Genomic DNA, 20,696 nt, shown 5'->3' on the forward strand with positions numbered 1-20,696 from the left:
TCACTTAGGAGTGCATTTCTGTCTCCTAGGAGACTAAGCACAGGGCATTTAGGGCACCTACTTCGCTTCCTGCCCCCACCCGACACCCTGGAGCCAAAGGCGGGCATCACTCGTGAATCCCGCCAAAGGCACAATGAACAAAGGGACCAAACCTGGTTTGGTGCACAGAGTAGATCTCAAGAAGGACCCTTCCACAAAGAAATGGCGAAAAAAGACGACTGGGCCATTTTGACAAAAATGGCACCCTTGGGTGCTTTACTGCAGCTGCGCACGCAGCCCGTGGTAAAAGCGCACCACAGTAGTTAAAAGTAAACCACTGGCACCAGCCATTCCACGAGGAAAGGGTAACATAAAAGTATTACATGAGAAACTAGACAGAGGGGATACTAAGTAAGCCCTCCAGCGCCCTATTGTAAGATAGTGTGTGCTGGGTCTAGAAAGTTACAAATGGAAGTAACGTCAATTTCACTTCACTGCTCTTAGAAACAGTAGTTTATACAATAGAAGGTATTTAAGCCTTTGGGAAATCTGGAAGACTTCCCGGTGTCACTACACTGATGCTGTGTGACACAATGTAAAAGATGATGCCTATGGAGTTTGTCAGACTCCACAACCAAAAGAAACAGTATTCAAATCATAAAAAAAATACATGAGGGTGGGATAAAAGGGTCTCACTCTGCAGGTTAAAAATTCAAGTCCTCAAAATCCAGCAAAGTTTCTGGGGTTCTCTGAGATAGAGAGGAATTGGCACATTTCTGGGAATTCTCCCTAACAATCTTCAATTAGCTCGGGCGTTCTGGCCTTCTTAGTCACACCACTAGATGTCCCTAGGATAAGGCAGATGACCTTGTCACACTTGCATCGTGGTGCTATAACTGCAGAAATGTACGGACAGACTGGATGGAAAAGTCTTTAAAACCCGCTAATAGGATAGATTAGATAGGCCTCAGTGGCACACAGGAAGAGTGGGAGAGAGTTCCATGCCCTAGCCGCAGCCGCTGAGAAAGCACAGCCTCCAACCCGACATGAAGACAAGACTGATGTCCAGTATGTAACAGTGCATAAGAATTGATTGGCGGATTATCTTTGTAGACTGTATCTAGAGACACAAGATCAGAGAGTAAAGTGGGAAAAACAGGCATTCTTCAGCACTAGATTAGTCATTTCTAAAGCAGCTAGACCTCATAGATGTGTTCTTAAAGCAGCAGTCAAATGTACTCCAAATGGATGGTTGTTTAACAGTCTAAGCGAGGGGCTGCAAGAGTTTAGACTCACACTGTTGGTTGAGCTACTTGCAGTGAGGTGTATCATCTTCCTCCTGTCTAGACAAGACCTGACCTCTAATATTGTGCACACAGAGATTTTAGTTTGACAGCAAAACACTTCAGTTGACCCAAAAATATAGATCAGTGGGATCTGCTGTTTGATCAATCAAAAACGTACTACATGACAAACATTGTTTATCACATTGTGGTAAACTGAGACATCTCGACCTTTCAGCTTCAACCAGTATATATCTCTGGGTTCTATTTAAGCAATAGCGGTACTTTTAGGCAAAGCATGTGCGGGCCATATAGTTTTCAATGTTCGGTTAGCAGCTTTAATATGAAGTGTTGGTTACTGTGTACAACAAGACAAACCTACAGTTTACAACATTGACCTGGGATTGGTCTGTGCTCTGAATGAAATTATCCCCGAACACTTTAAAACATTAGGTTTGAATGTAACGCCTGAGATTAGACTTGCATTGTATAACCAGCTTTCAGACTGATATTTTATTCTGAGGTTACATGTTTCACTCTTTTGTCTGTCTGCACAGGCAAGATGGAGAATTGGCATCATGTGGGTATCATGAAACTGTGGCTGGTGGCTCAGAGCATCACTTTTGGTTCCTTCACTGAATTGAAAGCATTGTTGGACAAGTTGAAGCTAGCAAATTAAAGGATTAGGGCACACGCACGGTTTAGGCTGGATATATTAAAATTGATTTCCTATTCCCAATGGTGAAAGACTACTGAAAAGCAATCAATTTGCATCCACTAAGCATAATGGTCTTTAGGATGCCCACAATGGGGGTAATGTCCTGGGCTACCATAGTACCATCTTGACAGGCACCTACAGTGCATTTACTGGTAATCTGTTCACGGCTGCCATAGCACAGCATAGCTACCAAGTGGTCCCATGTTGTGCGTGACACCAAGTCCTAGCTTTTCAATTAGCAAGCCCGGTCATGTAGGCCAATAATTATGAGCAGAAAAACAAACTACATGTCCCAGTATACAAAGGGAAACCCCTGTTCATAGGTGCCATGCAGCTACTGTATAGGCCTTTTCATCACCCAAGTGACAGCAATTGGTCCATGAAAGTATATTACCAGCACACCTCCCAAGCTCAGGGAGATAGTCAGCATGTAGGTAGCCTAATCACTACCCCTCATAGGTTCTCCCACACTGAAGAGATGGCAAGACGAAGGCTCTCCTTTCTAGGAATGCCTCATCCCAAGATACCTGCAAGGGTGAATGGACATAACAGATAATTTTGGAAATGGAACCCAGACTTAAGGGAGCATAACAATCATGACCCCTTTGTTTAAGACCCCATGTTACCATAATGCCTTACATGGATACATCTTGTTTTAATTTCTCTTGAGACCCACAAAGCTCCAAACAAGGGGTCCTGTGTTGGCCCACTGCTAGGATACTAAACATCTATCCTAGTGGATTAAAAAAGTAAGAGTATTAGAAATCTCCCTTCGATTGAATATCCTTTATGCCCCCCCATACCGGAGGAATCTATGTAGGGACATACATTATTGTAAGAATACTAAACTACAGGGGCTATTTACATGGTTAAGAGGGTGGGGTTTCTTTCCCTTAGTCCCCCATCCTTATTTTGCCTGGGAAGATATTACATTCACCACAATTGCATCTAGGGACACCCTAGTAAACAGATTGTAATTCCAACCCCTTCTCCTGTCCCAGGAAACAACTAGGACTGAAGGTGAGAACAGCTGAAACTGTGACTGAATACCCCTTTTTGGGGGTTAAACTAGCTGGAAGAAGGAAACTATTTGTAGCCCAGAAGAGCATAGTTAGTGTGACATTTACTGATACCAGGATCAACTGTGTGCTCACCAGGAAATATGCATGTGGGTATTTGGGGATGTACATGAAGACATATTACAACACTTTTAGAGTACATGTAGAGTATAATGGATCATATGTAAGGACAAAACTGTATAGTTTGCATCTCATGTGGAAGTTACATTTAAGTTGTTTTACTAGGATTTGTACAGCAAACCACTGCCACTGCTTCTAGGTGCTTTGGCAGATCTGCAAGAAAGCGGGTGGGGTTAGGTTAGTGAGGGAAGAGGTAATGGGCAAGATAGCTTTGCTGTGGGGTAGATGCGAGTGATTCAGAAGTAACTGGGGACTGTGTGAGTCTGTTCCTATGGTAAGGGCATACAGCTGTGGTGGGTATTTGAGGCACATAATGCGCTAGGTTTGCATTCCCCAGTGGTGGTTTTGCTTGCTGAAATACTTTAGTACCCAGGAGTTGCTTGCAGCTGCTGCTCAAGCAAATCCTAATTTGTTAGTTCCAGGGTTTAAATATTTTATAGCAGACTTGTTTCGGCTGCACTCATTCTTGGACCCCACTGACTACCAGCTGGTTCAAAAGGCAAATCAAGACCATTTTCTCCAAGCTGATATCCCTGCAGCGAAAAATGAAAAATCCTGAGGCTTGACATTCAAGAATCATTTTATGCTTATTTTGTATAGATGTGGTCTGTTCAGATGTTGCACAAGTCAATAACTTTTTGGAATTTGCACATTTTATTCAGAAAGGTTGCTTATGGCATGATTGGTCTAGGAGGAAAATGGCAATACAGGTTTTTCATGCATTCTACTGACCAAACAAAATGAGTCCTGGGATAGGATGTACTTATTCGGACTAAACATTGCCCTTTCTTCATTTCTAATTGAGTCAGAAAGATTTGGAATTTTATAACATAAAGGCTGCATGATGAGGCCAGGAAGATCATTTTAAATTCTCCTTTTGTTTTCTCCGAAGACATCTACATTCAAAAGGGTCAATCACCAGCACAGAATAAGGCAGAATGATCATCACAGACCTGTGCATTCTCAGAAGCTAATCTTCATACTATTTCTCTCAATCAAATAGGATATTCCTTCCTACATGGTAGTACTCACAGGGGGGGGGGGGTCATTATGAGAATGCCGGTCTGGTAATAAGGTGCCAGTAACGTGTACCAACACCTTTTCCGGACCTGCATACTCATTCTGCCGGTAGGGGCAGTGACTAGCTTGCCGTTGGTTCAGGCCCCTAATGGCAGATAGTTCACTGAAGCACTGGAACCGTTAACAGTGCCAGTAGTTCCCATCACATGGATTCGACTCTATGGGACTTTCAAGTCAGAAATGTTCAGGGGAGAAAAGACCGAATGATATTTTGAAAAACAAATTCCATCTCAGGCTTTCAACCCTGACCCATGGGGCGATAGTTACCTAGGTTGTCGGGATCCAGAGCATTGGGTGCTGCTTCCAGACCACAGCAGTGAACAGATGCCCCATCCCCAGCACTTGATTGATTACTTGGTGTGTGGGGGGCTGCACGCACGGAGAGGGAGCAGTGAAAGTGTGACTTTACTTTTTTTTAAACATGTACCTGTGGGCTTCAGCTCACCGGCTCGCCTGCATCTCCTTTCCAGGCTCGCCCACCCACTTCACAAAGACTTGTATTATATGTGCAAATGTGACATTTTTTAATAAGAATGTTTTCTGTCCTAGCCAGCTTCTCCCTCCAGGCTGGACACATGTTAATGAAAAAAAAAGAAGTGTTCACAAAATGATAGTCGGGGTGTTCGGACCGTTGGCCTCCCTTCCCCAGGTTTTCAGCATGGCACAAGGCGGTTCACTTGAGCAAAGCAGACACTCTGGCTTATGTGGCACGAGGATAGAGTTCCATTTTTACAGTTAAGACATTCTGTGTTTAAGTCTCTTTAATTCTTGCAAGTCTCTTGACTCAGAGGGTCTAGTACACAAAGACAACAATGAAATGTTATTTTCCTTTTCCAATATTAAATTTGGGTGTTCACCCTGGATCCCCCTCAGCCGAGCACAGATCCCTTTACAAAACAAAAGTTCCAAAACAAAGTTCAATGCTGGATCCCCCTCAGTCAGGCTCAGATCTCTTTCGAAGTATGTTGAGATATGGTTCTTTCTCTGGTGACTCACGGTTCACCCAGGATCCCCCCCCAGCTGTGCTCAGATCCCTCTCTTTCACTCGCTTAGTCTCCCTCAGACGTACTCGAACCAATTGTGATGCGCTTTAAACTATCAAAGACTTTTGGATGGGCACAGGATTTTGCTTGACCCATTTCATGACCACTTCGATCTCAATGTTCTTTTTCTCAGACTCTGCATCTGTTGGATACCTAAAAGAGACTTTCGATCATATGTGTCGCTCTTTGCAAATGCCTCACGCACTGTTCTTTGTACAATGTTGCCGCTTGAAACCTTGGGTCAAAACCCAATCTGGTTTAGTATCTATCTCTCCTGATTCACTGGCTGTGTTGTATTTTCTGACGTCACTTTGTTGTAGGAGCCAAGGACAGTACCACAGTGGCAATCGCTCCTCCCCGCCTTGGTTATCGACGTGGGAGAGCCTCGGGTACCTCAGCCACACTGTACTGGTTTGATCCGCCTTTGTTCCTGGTCTTCGGTTTCTTACTATCCAAGGCTCACGAAAGTAACAGTCTTTAGAGGTTACTGGCTTTTCCCTCCTTGCGACTCTGTTCTTGACGTCCTTCCCCTTGTATTAAATGGCCATCTTGGAACTGCTATTTCCTCATGTAGTTTGCCTCGCTCAGTGTGCTTTCGCGCTCCGCCTTTTATCGATTTGCAGAAGTGTGATGGAAGTCAGGTGTGTGTAATAATACGTAATTGCCTGACCTTGCCTGTCCATGGTGTTGGGACATGTCAGGAATACAGTTCTACTGTTAGTCCGTGGTTGCTCACAGTGAACTGTCTGCGAGAAAGAGTTTGTTTTGGAAATGGGAGTGGGGGGGGATTCCTAGGTATCCTATCCTACCTGGTAGGAAGGGGAAAAGGTGTTACTGGGAAGGGGATACAGCGTCTCACCCTCCAGTGTCACACTTCCACTCCCTGAGGGCCCCTCATCCAGATAATCCTCCCCCACTGGTACACCCCCAGGAACTGGACCTAAAAGCGATGGCCGTGTCCTGGCCACCTGGATGACAGATCCCTGTGGACTAGTGGGTGAGACACCTACTAGTTTCTTACACCACCCATGAAGATGTCTCTGATAGCCAGCCTCCCAGCTGAACTGGTTTCAGTCAGGCACACTGCTGAGCGAATGGCAGGGGAGATTAGGTTGACCACCCCCACATCCTGTCTTGCCAGGCACTCAGGAAACCTTTGTAGACTTTCCATAAGAATCCTGCCAAGGGCAAAGGGACAAATAACCTCCCCCACCCAGACTGGTAGAATAGCACAGAAAGGACAAACTATCTTGTTCAGGGCATAAAAAAGTAAAGCTACAATTTTTAGTATATGGTGTGCCTTATCTGTGCCTTATCAGGGCTGCAGGTGCAGACTGCAATAAAAAGTACAAAGAGTTGTGCAAAAGATACACTGCCACCAGCCTGAACAGATGGCTTGTCAAGTAACGAAATGTTACTGGAGAGGCAAGAAAAGGGATGCACTGTACCCCCTCAGCAATCCACATAGGGTGGTGTGTGCTGATCTTGCGAGAGAAAACAAAGGATAAAAAGTATCCCCTGCTTTGGTAACTGCGTGAGTTAGTCAAAGAAAAGAAACAATGAAGGAGAAGCTCTAAGAGCTTCTGACAAAACTACACTAAAGGTGCAGTGTGTTGCTTCACTAAACAGTAGAAGCCTAAAAATCGGAGGAAAACATAACTATGAAACGAAATCCCCCCCCCCAAAAGGGGCCAAAAAGATTCCCTACACCACAGTTAAAGGAGGGGTGAGTGTGGAAAATGGTTCCCATTCATGCAGGAGAGTTAGTTGAAAATTCCTGATGTACAGCAAAAGTGCTGGGGGACTCGTGAGGAGTGGGGATTTCACCCAAAAAGAGAAATCTAGCCAAACAATACTCCTACATGGATAAGTTGCAGGGGTGGGCCAATGGGTAATGCCCCTGCTTCTCATCTTTCCTACCCGCCTCGCAACAGAGTTCACTATGCCATGACACTCCTGCAGAGGGCCCTCATGCCTTACCTCACCCACCATGACCGGGAGGAGATGGCGAGAGTGTAGGGATACTCATTCCTTGCCAGATCCATTCCTCTAACCTCTCTACCAAGCTCCAACATGACAACCTATAGCCACCCCTAAAACTGTGTGGAGGGACTATAGCAACCAATCCGCTGTCCCACCCCAGGAAAGTACTAGTCACTTGAGTGATCCCAGAGAACTATACTGCATGACTTCTACAAGTAGGACAAGTGGAAGGCCCATAAGTATCAAGTTCCTGCTGCTAGGAAATATTTCTATATTTCTCCTTACAGCACCTTTCCCACCATTTTGATGGACCCCCCCCCAAACATACATTTTGTTTTTCTTTTTTCTTTTTTTTTTTGTAATCGGACCTGCTCTTTTTGCAGTGCAGTGAAGTCTCGAGATTCATTACAGTGGCTTTTGCTCATTTGGTGTGTGTGTGTGTCTGTCTCTGTGTCTGGAGTTTTGGCTCTTTCCTGCCTTTTGAATAAGAGGTCCGCGCACCCATTCTTCAGAGATCCTGGAAGGAGCCACGTATCCTGGCCAGCTGCAAAACATGTAAGTAAATCGTGGACCCATTGGAAGAAGGCCTGGTGACCAACTTCTGCTGCTGTCCTGGAAGAGACCTGTCTTGTTGGTGATCTTCAGAAGTCCTGCAACAGAGCTTCGACCCTTGGAGTCGAGGGAACATCCATTCTCAATGTCAGCTCTGAGTCCTGCCAAGAAGAACCCACAGATGTGCCCTGGCTCACCCAGTGGTTGCCCAGCTCAGAGTTTGGTCTACCGTGCTGCAGACATCACTGTTACACATACACATTGAGGCCTGGACTTTGGGAATTAACAGCTTGTACTACTGGAATCCTTCTTGCCAAAGTTTGTGGTTCCTGCATCAAAGGGACCAGAGATGGGAGGCGGAGTCTGACCGTGGCAAGTGTCCCCTTGCGTCGCCGTACATTGGTGCCCATCGTCTAAAAACGCTTTTCTGCATTCAGTCCTGTGCTAAGAGGGGCCCTGCATCAAATTCCTTGGCATTCTGTAACCAGAAGACCTTGCACCAGCATTTGTCATCGACCTGGAGAAGTGCTTGAACCTGTAACCCCTAGGCAGCAAGGACCTTAGCTGAAGGCGTGAAAAGCGACCTTGGACCCTCAAGACCTGCCGAGTTTTAAGAGGAAGAATCTGAGTATGGGGGGTGAATTGTAACAGTACTTACCTGAGCCCCTTAAATCCCCCTTAAAAGTTTGGAAACTTTTATAACGGTTTGATTTTGCCATAGTTGCTCGCACAAGCATTCTGAAATTGGGGGACACTTTTTTATTAGCTGAAAAAACCTGTCCTCTACCCCTTGGAACTCTTCATTGGACCCCAGAAGCCCTACACTAATTTTGTTCCCGTCTCACAAAACTGTGTGGAACTTTGATGAACCTTTGGGAACAAGGCCCCATACATCTTAGGGAGGGACTTCTAAAGTTATTGTTCTATCTCTGTGGACCTGTACTGCTGCACACTAATACTTATCTTCCTTTGCCGGGGTATGTTATGTATTTTGCCCTACTCCAGTGATTGTATATATGTATCCTTTGTTTAGTATTGTCTGATAACATTACATGCTAGTCGCCATTTTTCATAGTGTTATATGGCGATAAATAAATAGGTATTTTTATAACTGTTTGTCTAAATGTGTTCCTTGACTTTTTGCTGTGTTCACTCATTGAGGATCCCTTACAGACTCGCCACCTTTTTGAGACATAGCCTTGACCACTCGCCTTACTACCTTGAACTGGCTTGCTACTGCTCCCAGAGTTGTCCCTGTCACTAAACTAGGTTGTCCTTCTATCCACCAGGCCAGAATATAGAAAATAAGTCGAAACACCTACCATGACCCATCTGCTCACCCACGCCAATATATCTATACGTGAGGTGAAGGACCATGGGTACAGTACACATCACAGAAGGGATTGTATTACAAACGCGCCCAGTCGACGGCCCTTTTCCCTTTTCCCAGGTCAATACTCTGCGCCTACCACTAAGATGTCGGCCTATGAATCTAAGCAGATGCAAGCATCAGAAATACGATTATGGTAAGTAGTGTATGCTATATATATCATCCCGACAGCCTACAGACATCCCTACCACAGTTCAGTACATTGGTACTCGCTAGAGACGGCCATCAGGGACACAAGATCATGAGAAAGTACTGGTGCACTTTATAACCTAACTTAATATAACCTGACCTAATGTTATGTTGGCTGCTTGTATAGCACTTTTTATCTCTTTTGTGAAGAGGGAGGGATGGGAGTAATAGAGGAAAGGAAACCACATACTATTGTTAATTTATTTGTTTACTGGGGTTTATAATGCGTAAAAGCAGAACCACCTGTAGTTCACAAATGCAATAAGATGAAGTAGCGTTCTGCTGCAAGACGAGGTCGCTTATGAATTGGAGCGCATAAGCATGAGGTGCTGCTGTATCATCATTTACATTTTTATGAAAGGTCAGTTGGCCAACACCACAGCTTGAAATAATTCAAATGGATAATAATAATTGTAGAAAGAAACGGGAAAAAACATTAACAAAATATTTAGGTTCCTAAATTAAATTATCGTCTCCCATTCTCTCGGGACATGCACCTCAGTCATTCAACTGCTGGACTAGAGATCACAAATGCTGAAAAAACCTGTCATTCTCAATGTTTGCCTCAAGACTTTGAAATAATGTCCCGCCGAATTATGGCATAGTCCCCATCAGATGAGCCGCAACCCTTGAGAAAGAAAAAATAAATGTATCCTTGCGCCACCTTCTTTCTGACCCCTGCTATCCAGGTTTGTGGTCTGCAAGCTCATGCCCGCACCATTGGCTGCTTGTGAACAGAAATGTACTTCCCTATGCTGAAGCATAAATTGAGCCATTGAATGCATTGATATGCTTGTGTCACTCTCATGGGCATAATTTTAGGGGGGACAAGGGTATTTGTCGCCCCAACTTTGTCACTCTGTTTTGTTCCCCTTATTTGGCAGGGACCTCTTTCCTTTAGATGTCATGTCTGGCCAGTCTGTAAAATATTCATAGTAAAGGGTTCCATGTAATAATGTCACCACAAAAATCTCGCCATGCAAAAATATCAGTGAAAAAATGCCGTTTTTTGTGGCGACATTATTGCATGGAACATGCGGGGGACACCCCTGCAACCCCCAATTTTTTATTTTATTTATTTATTTGTTGCCCATGTCCCCATATATATGGTCACCCATATAATATCGCCACAACCTTTTCCCGGCGATATTATTTATGGCAACCATATATATGGGGATAATATTACCGGATACCTAGTAAGGCTGCTTCCAAAGCCAGGTGTGCACTTAAAAGTAAATATATGTGCATAATCTGTTTCACTGGTTTCCTTTTTTAATTTTTCTTTTTAGCAAATGAGAGGGAAAATTGTGTAACATACTGTTTCTTCTTTTAAATTATATTTTATTGTGAAAGAGTCTTATCTGTTCGCAGATGGGAGTCAAAACGCAATAAAGGAAAAAGAAAATGTAATGGTTGCAATATTCTTCAGTACAGTTGTCTTGGGAAATAGAAATGTTTAGCTTTCAGAAACATTAATTTTTACTTTTTCTTTTGTTTTTTTTCCAGGAGACCGATTTTGTATGTTCTGATGGAGGGAAAGATAACTTTGACAATTACAACGTTGATGAACTTTTAAGCAACATTGAAGAAAAGGAGGTCACAGAAAAGGAGGTCACAGAAAAGGAGTCCACACAAGAGGAACCCACAGCAGAAGAGGAAGCCGAAGAAAAGGAGGCCACCGAAACCGAGTCCACACAAGAGGAACCCACAGAAGAGGAAGTCAGAGAAAAGGAGGCAACTGAAACAGAGGCCACACAAGAGGAACCCGCAGAACAAAAGGAGGCCACCGAAACCGAGCCCACACAAGAGGAACCCTCAGAAGAGGAAGTCAGAGAAAAGGAGGCAACTGAAACAGAGGCCACACAAGAGGAACCACCAACAGCAGAAGAGGAAGCAGAAGAAAAGGAGGCCACCGAAACCGAGTCCACGCAAGAGGGACACACAGAAGAGGAAGCTAGAGAAAAGGAATCTGAAACTGAAGAATCTATGGAACCCAACACTGAATCCAGCACTGCACCGGAAAAGAATATTAAAAGCAGTGCAATTCCAGAAGAACAAACTAAGGCAATAGAAGATGAAAATGAAGACCTTACCATGAACAATCTTAATGGAAATAACATAGATGAGATGCCAAAAACACTTGTCAGAAAAACACAACTGGGAATAGATCCAGCTTCTGAAAGCCTAGACTATGCAGAGGAAACAAAAAAGACAAAGAGGGATGACCTCTCTTCAGAGAGTCGTGCAGAACTACAGGAAGAGAAAAAAGCACTACATTATTCAGAAGAGAATCCACAAATACCCTTCCAGGACCTTCCAAGTAGTTTTGCCCAATATGATGAACCACTGATCGAAGAAGAACCTGAAGATTCCAAGGCATATACCCTGATAGACAAAGAAATGTACACAGACCTTAAAACTCAGATTGGCACAACTGCAGATGCTATTGTGACTGATGACGAGTTGACTAGGAAAGTTACATCAATGGACACAGCCTCAGATGAGGATGAAGAAGCTGATGGTGAAGAAATGAAGAAAGAATCTGATCAGCATTTCACGGAACCTCCCTTGTTAGCATATGAGCAGGAAACCCCTGTTTTCAGCAAGGAATCCACACAGCCCAGTCCTGTTGAAGAAGATCCAGATGCTCTTAATGAAACACAGACCCTGCACAGTGATCAAGCCATAGAAGACAACATGGTAAGGCCACAGGAGGAAGCAAAGCCTCAAAGCAATGAAGACGATCAAGAGAATAAAGGTGAAAATGTACTGACCTCTTGGGGTGACACCTTCTTTGCTATAGTGAGTGGTGGGGAACATACAAAGGACGTCACTGATATGGATGGTGTAGATTCGGATGAAGAGGAAGAAGGTGATGTTACTGAAAACAAATATGTGAATAACGACAATGAAACACATTTACTTGGAATACAAGAAACAAAGGTTGAAGGAAAAGGCATCCCAACAGAGGAAGACCTTGAAAATCTAATTGCTAAACTTGGTTTTCAAGAAAACACACCAGCATTTAATGAGCAGAAGCCTGCACCTGAGAAAATGCATGGGGAACCTCAAGATGCAGAAGACTCATTAAATCAGGAGCCATCCGTTGGGCGGGAGCGAGAATCTGAAATTGAGAAAAGTGTTAGTGATATTCCAGAGAGTGACACAGGCTCAATAATTCAATCAGAGGAACATGCAGAGAGTTCTAATCAACATTTGGATGTGCCAGAAATATTTGCTGGTAATAAGCCAATGAACAATAAAGAGATGGAGAAAATAAAGGAGCGAGAGGAAATAAAAAGAGAAAATAGGCAGGAAGAGAAATCTATGCACAGTGTGGTGACGGATGTTGACCATGAATCTTTTGAGGAACTACAAAAGAAAGATAAAAGTGAAGGTGAAAATGTAGTATTTTCAGAAGATGCCTTAAGGTCTGCCTCTGCTGGTTCAAGTAAAGAAAATAATAAGAGAGAGAGCTTAAATGAAAAAGAGGAAGGTTCTGAGTCTCCTGATCATTTGAAACTAGCGCCTGATTCTGCTGAAAAGGAAGACCAGATTATAGAGCCTCGATCACAGGAGAAAGATCTGCTTCAACATAGCATTAAAACCTCTGCAGATGTTGAGGGGCAGGAACATAAAGAGGCAGAGCGATATAATGAAAAAGCTCCTGTGAAAGGTCTAATGGAAGAAAAAAAGGAAAACGTTTTTAGTATACACAAAAGGGCCACAGAAGGGATGGCGGATGATGGCTTTCACCCCGAGAAGCATAACAAAGGCACATTGCTCAATAAACTGGACGACAAAGAAAAATCTAGTTCAGATCAAGATATATTGGAGGCCGATCTGAGGGCCGATGAGCCAGACGAAGATTTAAAGGAGGTGGAGGAACTGTTGGAGGATGAAAATGCAGCAAGCGCACAACAGTCCGAACAGGCTCTTAAAAAGGGTGAAAAGACCAGTTTGGATATAGAGCTATTGAATACAAGAGATGAACTAAAAACTGAAATAAGAGCATCAATAGATGGCCTTGACAGAAAACATAGGACAAAACCTGGGAGCGTTAAAACCAAAAGCCACTTACTAGAATCGACAGAGACAAAATATGAGAGAACTATACCCACAGATGAAGTGCAAAAAGGGGAGGACAAGGAGATTGTTGCACAAGTAAAGACCCCGAAAGCAGACAAAATCAATGTAAGGAACATAGTTGGTTTTGGAGATGCAGAGGCTGAGGCTTTAGTAGGTACTGTCAACCATGACAACAACGGAAGAGCTAAATTGGATGAGAGCGAACACCCAATCAGAGAAGCCATTAAGGGACAAAGGGACATCAATGTAAAAGAAGTGAATGATTTTGAGCTTCGTGAACCAAGTGAAAGAAACTTTTCCGAGGTGGATCCAGAGTTTAGTGACTCTGTGAAGGAGCTTTCTGTGATGACCAATTACTTGGAGGAGAAACAAATAGAGCGATTCAGAAAATACCTTCGACAGCCAAACATCCTGCAGCTGGAAGCCATGTTCCTTGATTTGGAGTCCGAGTTAAAACGGGCTCGGATGGGGAGCCAGGAACAGGATGAAATTGAAAAAGCTCTAGATCAGATTCTGGAATCCTCAGAAATCACTATTTTGCACTTTGTTGAACAATTTCTGGAAGAGAGGGTTATAGGAGATGAGGAGCCATTGGAAAAGGAAATACGCTTTTTTGATGAAGAAGCTGCTTTGTTGGAAGATATTCAGGAACTCACCTATCGTCTAAGACAGAAATATTCTACAATTGTAGACAGCAGACCACTCCCTCCAGATATTCGAATCTCGGGTATCGATTCAGATACTGAGATTGCAGGTAAAATTTAAACAGAAAAGCAGTTTTAGCCTGTCAACATTGCAGAATAATGTAGCAATGAAGAAATAACGTATATAGCCTAGAGGCAATTTTGCTCTGAGATAAGATTACAACAGTCCAGCTTTGTTATAGAAGCACTGCGTGATTCTAAGGAGAATCTGAAAAACGTTGCAACTTCAAAATAGTGCATAAACTAATGCTTTTAATGTTATTGCTTTCTCTCTGACCACCCATCCCAGGTGCAATTGGGGTCTTCCCTCTACCCTATCATTCGGTCTGTGCGGTGTCCCCCAGTGATCTAACCTAGCCCCCTGGTTTTTAAATGGCTACATGGCCCCCTTGGCTCGTTTGACAGCCACCTTCACCTTCAACTTTCAGTGTTACGCAGTTGACATGCATCTCTTTCAGGCTACCCTCAGCCCCTTCCTCACTCATACCTGACTGTCTGTCTGCAACTCAGTCGTGGTGTGTTGCAAACGAAATCTGCCTCAGGGCCAGTAAGACAGAGATTGTCCTCCTCGGGACCCTTGCTCCCACCTACCCTCTCTTGGCCCTGCACCTCCACGTAACAACGAGGTAAATAATCTGGGGGGTCATCTTCGACTCCACTCTATCCTTCTCGTCTTAAATCATGGACATCTCTCAAAAGTCCCACTACCAGCTGCACCTTCTCAGAGGTATCCTACCTTTTCTCACCTTCCCCCAGAGGTTCACCATCACCAGAGCCCTGGTCCTTTCTAGGCTAGACTACTGCAACAGCCTCTTTCTCAACCTGCCCTCTTCTACACTTTGTCCTCTTCAACTCATCCAGAACAGAGCAGCAAGACTTATCCTTGGCCTCAAGCCCAGGGACTGCATCGCTCCCGCGCTGAAATCCCTTCAATGGCTCCCCGTGGCTGCAAGGGTTAACTTCCAGACCCTTTGCATTATCCACAAGGCTTTCTGGGGCCTGGGATCACTCTATCTGCAATGCCTTCTTCCTAAATACTCACCTTCCCAAACCCTCTGCTTGTCTTCCTCCAACTCGCTGTGGATGAGCCACTTCTCCAAGCAGAGACTTGGGGGCGGGAGGAGATCTTTATCCACTGCAGGTGCCTCCCTCTGGAACAGCCTCCCTATCTCTCTCCGTCTTGAGTCGGACCTCCTTAAGTTCCAGAAACACCTCAAGACTTTCCTCTTCGCCGCCTCCTTCTTCTCTCCCCCTCCCCTGCTAACCACTTCTTCCTGCCCTCTCGTCTCTGTCCACTACCTCTGCTTCAGTTTCGTCTACTGGCTGCTTGGCTCACCTTCAGAGCCTTACAGGTCCCAAGCTTCCTCGCCAATCTCCTGCACTTGCCCCCGGGCCTTGCACTTGCTGCAGCACTACTGCACTTTAGTTACAACCCATGAGAGTGGTATCTCTCTGCACTTAACCCATGCTCTGACGGGGATCACGGGACTGGGCGCACTTGGTCCCTATTGCCCCCCCGCCACACACTTCCCGTCTCTGTTCACCTGCATAATCGGAATGTACCATGTCTAGTGAGATCGTTTGTCTTGTTTTCGCTATGTCTTTCCCTCCCATGCATGGTTGCGCTTTGAAACACTTCTGTATAAGCACATAATAAATAACCAATTGGACATTTGCACCACACACAATCGCCATTGGAGTGGTCATTTGGCGCACTTCCTTTAATGAATAAGGTTACAGTACAGGCACTCAACTGTGTGGTGCGTATACAGGGAGGAGGGATGCAGTTGAAGGAGAGGAATGAAAAATACACTGGGATACATGGATGTTTCTGAGCCATATTCTAGACACAGAAAAAATACAAAAGCAGGGGATATTGTTAAGCACACCTGAAAAGCATGCACTTGTTTCCTTGGTCGGTCACTAATTTCAAAGATCTAGAATGAAAGCAATGGATTAGTGTAAAGAATGCAGCTAACACAGAAATAGTGTGATGTTTTAAAGCAATGTTAAATATATTGCCTGTTTTATCATCTGTTTCACACATCCAAACAATATGTTTAGATTGCATTGTTGAACAGATAATTGTGGACTTTTAGAACAGATCGAAAGTGGTTGCTTTACATGGAGTTAACCCCCGATGTACCATCTTGGGTTGTTAAGACTGCTGCTATCAATCTGTGGAGAAGATATAGTAATATGCCACCATATTATTGAATAAGAAATGGCTGTTGCCTAAGGATACATTTCTCTATGAAATGTCCTGAGTGTTAAAAGGTTGGAAAATGGTTGAATTGTTTTTACATATTCTGTGATAAACACATTGTACAGATAGGGACAGCTTCTCTCCCTCTTTTCTATTAGATAGACGGCGCACCACCATTGACCTTGGGACAGCACTACCCTACAGGGATACGGTGTGCTTCTGACTAGGGACCGTGTTAGCAGACTCTTTTATTGATTGTATGAAAGACTCATGTATGCACTTAAGTATGCTTGCTAAAGTGCCATTTCATTATAAAACAGCCTTAACTCAGTCGCCACTATGCGCTGCTCGGCTCATCTCTGGTTGTTAGGGCAGAATTCCATCCTTTTAGGTGTTCTGCTGTCCCACTTTTTGGGACCCCTAAACCTTTTGCTGTGGTTTTTAGGAACTCTAACCTATTTCTGTGGTCTCTACTGAAGTCCCCATGCCAAGCAATTGGCCTCTATGGCTCATAGGAAAGTGTTGTGTTTTAATCAGCCCCATTTTGGCCCTAGGATGATTTTATCACCTTACATTGATTTTGGTTAGTAGGCTGTTAACTGAATCTTAGCTTTGTTCATCAGTGGTAGAGTTTGTCATACTACATTAGTAGTAGCCATTGGGGGAACAGCATTAGTAGCTGAAAGTAACCTTTTTGGTAATCATTGGGGTACTAATGTAGTTTTAAGTGCTACTCTGAGACATTTTGGCCACTTTGTTTTTTGGACTTTCCTTAGTTTGGGGAAACCATGAGGCCAGACAAAAATGGTGCTTGGGCAGACATGGGCCTACTCTGTGGCAAGCCTTGCATCCTCTAGCGAAGTTTGGAATGGTTAAACTGGTGTCTGTCCCTGTACAGGCCAATACACATACTGCAAATAAATGGAAACACACCAATCATGAGGTCAAAGAAACAGGTTTATTTTGTTTGTACAAACGGGTCTCAACACCCCGCGATGCATGCGCACAGACACCGGTGGGAGAGAGAGAGAGAGAGATAGAGAGCTTAGGCAAAAAGGGGCAGATATATACATTTTGAGTAACATACAGCAGACTTGTTCAGCCCCTTCATGGGACAGGATTCATGACCAGACAACATAGGTGATATTAGCATGAAAACATATTTGCACATTCCCCGTCTTCTCACACACAATTTACTGTCTGGGAACAGGGCAAAGCGGAGCGTGGGAGCATATCGTGTTCTCTAGTACAAGGTAACATTCCTCACGTTACTTATCTGTATTGCTCCTAGAGCCTAAGGTAAGTCTGCTCTTCAGTTCAGCACTACGGTTTCTCTGGAGGAGCATATTCAGTTGCACATTATTATAATTAACAGTCAAGAGGAAATTCATAGCCAAGACTGGAAAGCACCTAACTTGCAGATTAGCTATGCTTCTGCAAGGACCTCAAGGTTCTATAGTGTAAGACAAACAACACGCTAAGCAGATTGTGCATTCCTGTGCGTAAGTGTCAGAAAGATCATGCAGGGCCTTCCACCGTGTTCAGAGCGAAATGAGCAGGAGTTCTAGCAATGCAGCCAAGATGGCGAATACAAAATGGAAGCGTGTGGCCAATGTTACAAAATCGAAATCTGGTGCGATTGTGATGTGAATGTGATTAGGCCAACATGCATCGTGACGGTACCAAATCGAATATATTTTCACAGGTTAGCCTGATTGCTTCAACCATGATACCTTTGTGTGAGTGCCGCTGTGAGTGATTGGAGGACTGACCAGCCTATGAGTGAATGGGCATATCTAGAGGAGACCCTGACCCTTCCTTAATTCTGCTGCATTTCTTCTAGAGGTCTACAGGTTTAATTACCTCCTGGAGGGTTTTGCCACAAAGCTGCTACTGCAATTTTAGGACCAGGTTTGGCCATACTGGCTGTGTCCCCTGTATTTACTGTAAGTGTGCAGAAGGAGGAGACTGACACACAGGTGGCACAGTGATTGCTATAGAGTTTTATTTGTGAGGAAAATAGAGTAAACTTTTCTCACTCTATATCTATGAGGGGGTTCCCTGCCTTAATTAAAGTTCTAACGGATCTGTCAGGATGTCTTAGTTACTTAAAATGTTCACTGTCCTGTGTCAAAATGTACCTATATCTGTCCCTTACACTTAGAACTAAACCCTGTTGTGTGAAAGTTCATGGCCCAGGAGATGGAATCCCTCCTCTTGGACTGAGTGGCACAGTTCTGGTTGCAAGTTCCTTCCCCTGGCTTTAATACTGAACAAACAAACAAAAGGGTTGCAGATCCTCTAACACTCTGCGCCAGAAAGTTAAATACTTTGTATGCCAGGGGGAGGACTTCCTTCCCCTGCACCACTGACTTGATCATTCTTGCGGGCTCAGTTATCAGGAGAATGACTTCCTTCTCCTTGCCTTCTCAGGCTTTGCTCTCACAGTTCACAACACCAGGGGGAATGTATCTCTTCCCCTGGCCTTGACACAAAGAAACGATCCAATTGTGATGAGGGTCCCAGACCCTGGCTTAGTTTACGAGCAGTACTTGGTGCACTCTCCTACCAAGTACTGCGACGTGGACATAATCTTCTTTTCCTGTGGGTGTAGGTCCCAGACCTGTACTTCTCTGTGGCTTGGTTTTGGCACACCTGGTTCACTCCTGCCAGGTACTGCCACGAGAAAATTGTCTTTCAATGTACTCTCGCTTGCTGTTTGCTTGAGCAGTGGTCTGTGACCAACCACTCTGCCGAAGAAATTACTCCCGAGGTACCTTCTCTCACACCCAGTCCCCACCCAGACTTCCTCGCTCTCCTGTTACCTGCCTCCTGGGAGTTCTTCACAGGGCTCTGGGTTTTGGTTTGCACTCTTGCTTTCCTCTCTGGTAGCTCCTTCACGGCTCTGCTGCAGGTTGCTTCTGGCAGAGGCCATCCAGTCCACCTGTTTCGGGTCACGCCACCGTCCTTCAGCTTCCAGGTCTTTGTCTCACTTGTCCCATGCCACTGAGTCAAGGATTCCCCTCTCCAACCTCTCAATTTCCTTGTCGTCCGCTCTTTGAACTTCCCGGGCTGGACTGTCTCTCTTGCTGGTTGGATATCTTGATTCCTTTATGTCCTTTGTTTATTTGTATAGTGGTTGGTTGGCAGTGGTTGGCTATCTCGGGAGGATAGCTCAGGGGCAACATGCTCGCCTTGGAAACATGACGACACGGAGCAACACAGGTTCGATCCCTGGGTCCGCGTTTAGAAACCTCTGGGTATTAAGCGCATTCTAAATGGCCTATCATGTCATTGGGATTCAGGTCCTCCATCAGTGTTTATAGCCCTTCATTCCTCTGTACCTCTTCCTTGTCTAAGTACTTCTATAATCAACCTCCCTTGGCTAGTCCAAGCTCTCCCTCATCTCAGTAGAAGTCACGTCTATAGCCGTACACAGGTACATCGGTTGGTGTTGGGTATATGATTGGGGTTTACAGAGTGGGGAGGTGTCGAGGGTGTTGGGTGAGGGGTATTGTACCTCATTTGCCTTAGATGGTCTTCCTTGTCCATAGAGGGGGTGTCTCCTCCCCCTGCGTACCTCCCTGAGGGAGACTATCTGGTAGCGGCCTCACCTCCCTGGCCTGATCGGAATGGGCTACTCCTCGGGGAGAAGTGACATCTAAGAATTTGTCACATTACTCTGCGCTCTGTTTTTTGTTTTTGGCTTCTGGATGTCCTTTCTATGCTGTCCTTTGCCTTCCCCTGGTCGTCCTCACAGGATTGACTGGATACACCATGCAGGGATTGTTTTTGGGCAGTTGTACCACTGCATTCCTGAATTAGCCTCCTAGGTGGCTACCCAGTGATTACAAACCTTGTTTTAGAGGTGCCAACCTGTAGACCTGCACCAAACTTGATGCTGTGTTAGTTATTATAACTAACCCTTTCTGCTGCAGGTACATTGTTCTAGTGGCAAGGTAGGTACTACTATTATTAAAGTTTATTTACTTAGGTTTATCAACCTGCAAGAGGAAAAATGCTTAATCTGCCTTGCCGCAATTGTGACACAGATGTAAGCAACAAGTGCTTAACACACTGTTTCATGTACTGTACTGCACAGCACGCAAATGTTTACACACCGACCTGTGTGAAGAGGTGAGTGTGACGAAATTCTGTTGCCATTCAGACACGCCTTGTTCACGTTGTGCTGGTAGGGACATGGATAGGATACATGTCTTGGAAACCTGCAGTCAGCTCGAGCGAGGTGATCTCCATTTATGATTTTCCACCTGCAAGCAT

At 44.6% G+C, this 20,696-nt stretch overlaps 1 protein-coding gene across 4 annotated transcripts in view; it reads left to right on the forward strand.

The window, feature by feature from the left end:
* MIA3 (MIA SH3 domain ER export factor 3) overlaps window positions 1-20,696 on the forward strand; it is a 1,311,327-nt gene that overhangs the window by 144,596 nt on the left and 1,146,035 nt on the right. For all 4 annotated transcript variants that reach the window (XM_069608611.1, XM_069608610.1, XM_069608608.1 and 1 more), the window contains exon 4: window positions 10,923-14,259. In XM_069608611.1, the coding sequence (XP_069464712.1) occupies window positions 10,923-14,259 (3,337 nt within the window). The remainder of the gene's footprint in view (window positions 1-10,922; window positions 14,260-20,696) is intronic.

This window comes from Ambystoma mexicanum, chromosome 4q, assembly GCF_040938575.1.
Source record: "Ambystoma mexicanum isolate Mex_15411 chromosome 4q, UKY_AmexF1_1, whole genome shotgun sequence".
NCBI classification, from domain to species: Eukaryota; Metazoa; Chordata; class Amphibia; order Caudata; family Ambystomatidae; genus Ambystoma; species Ambystoma mexicanum.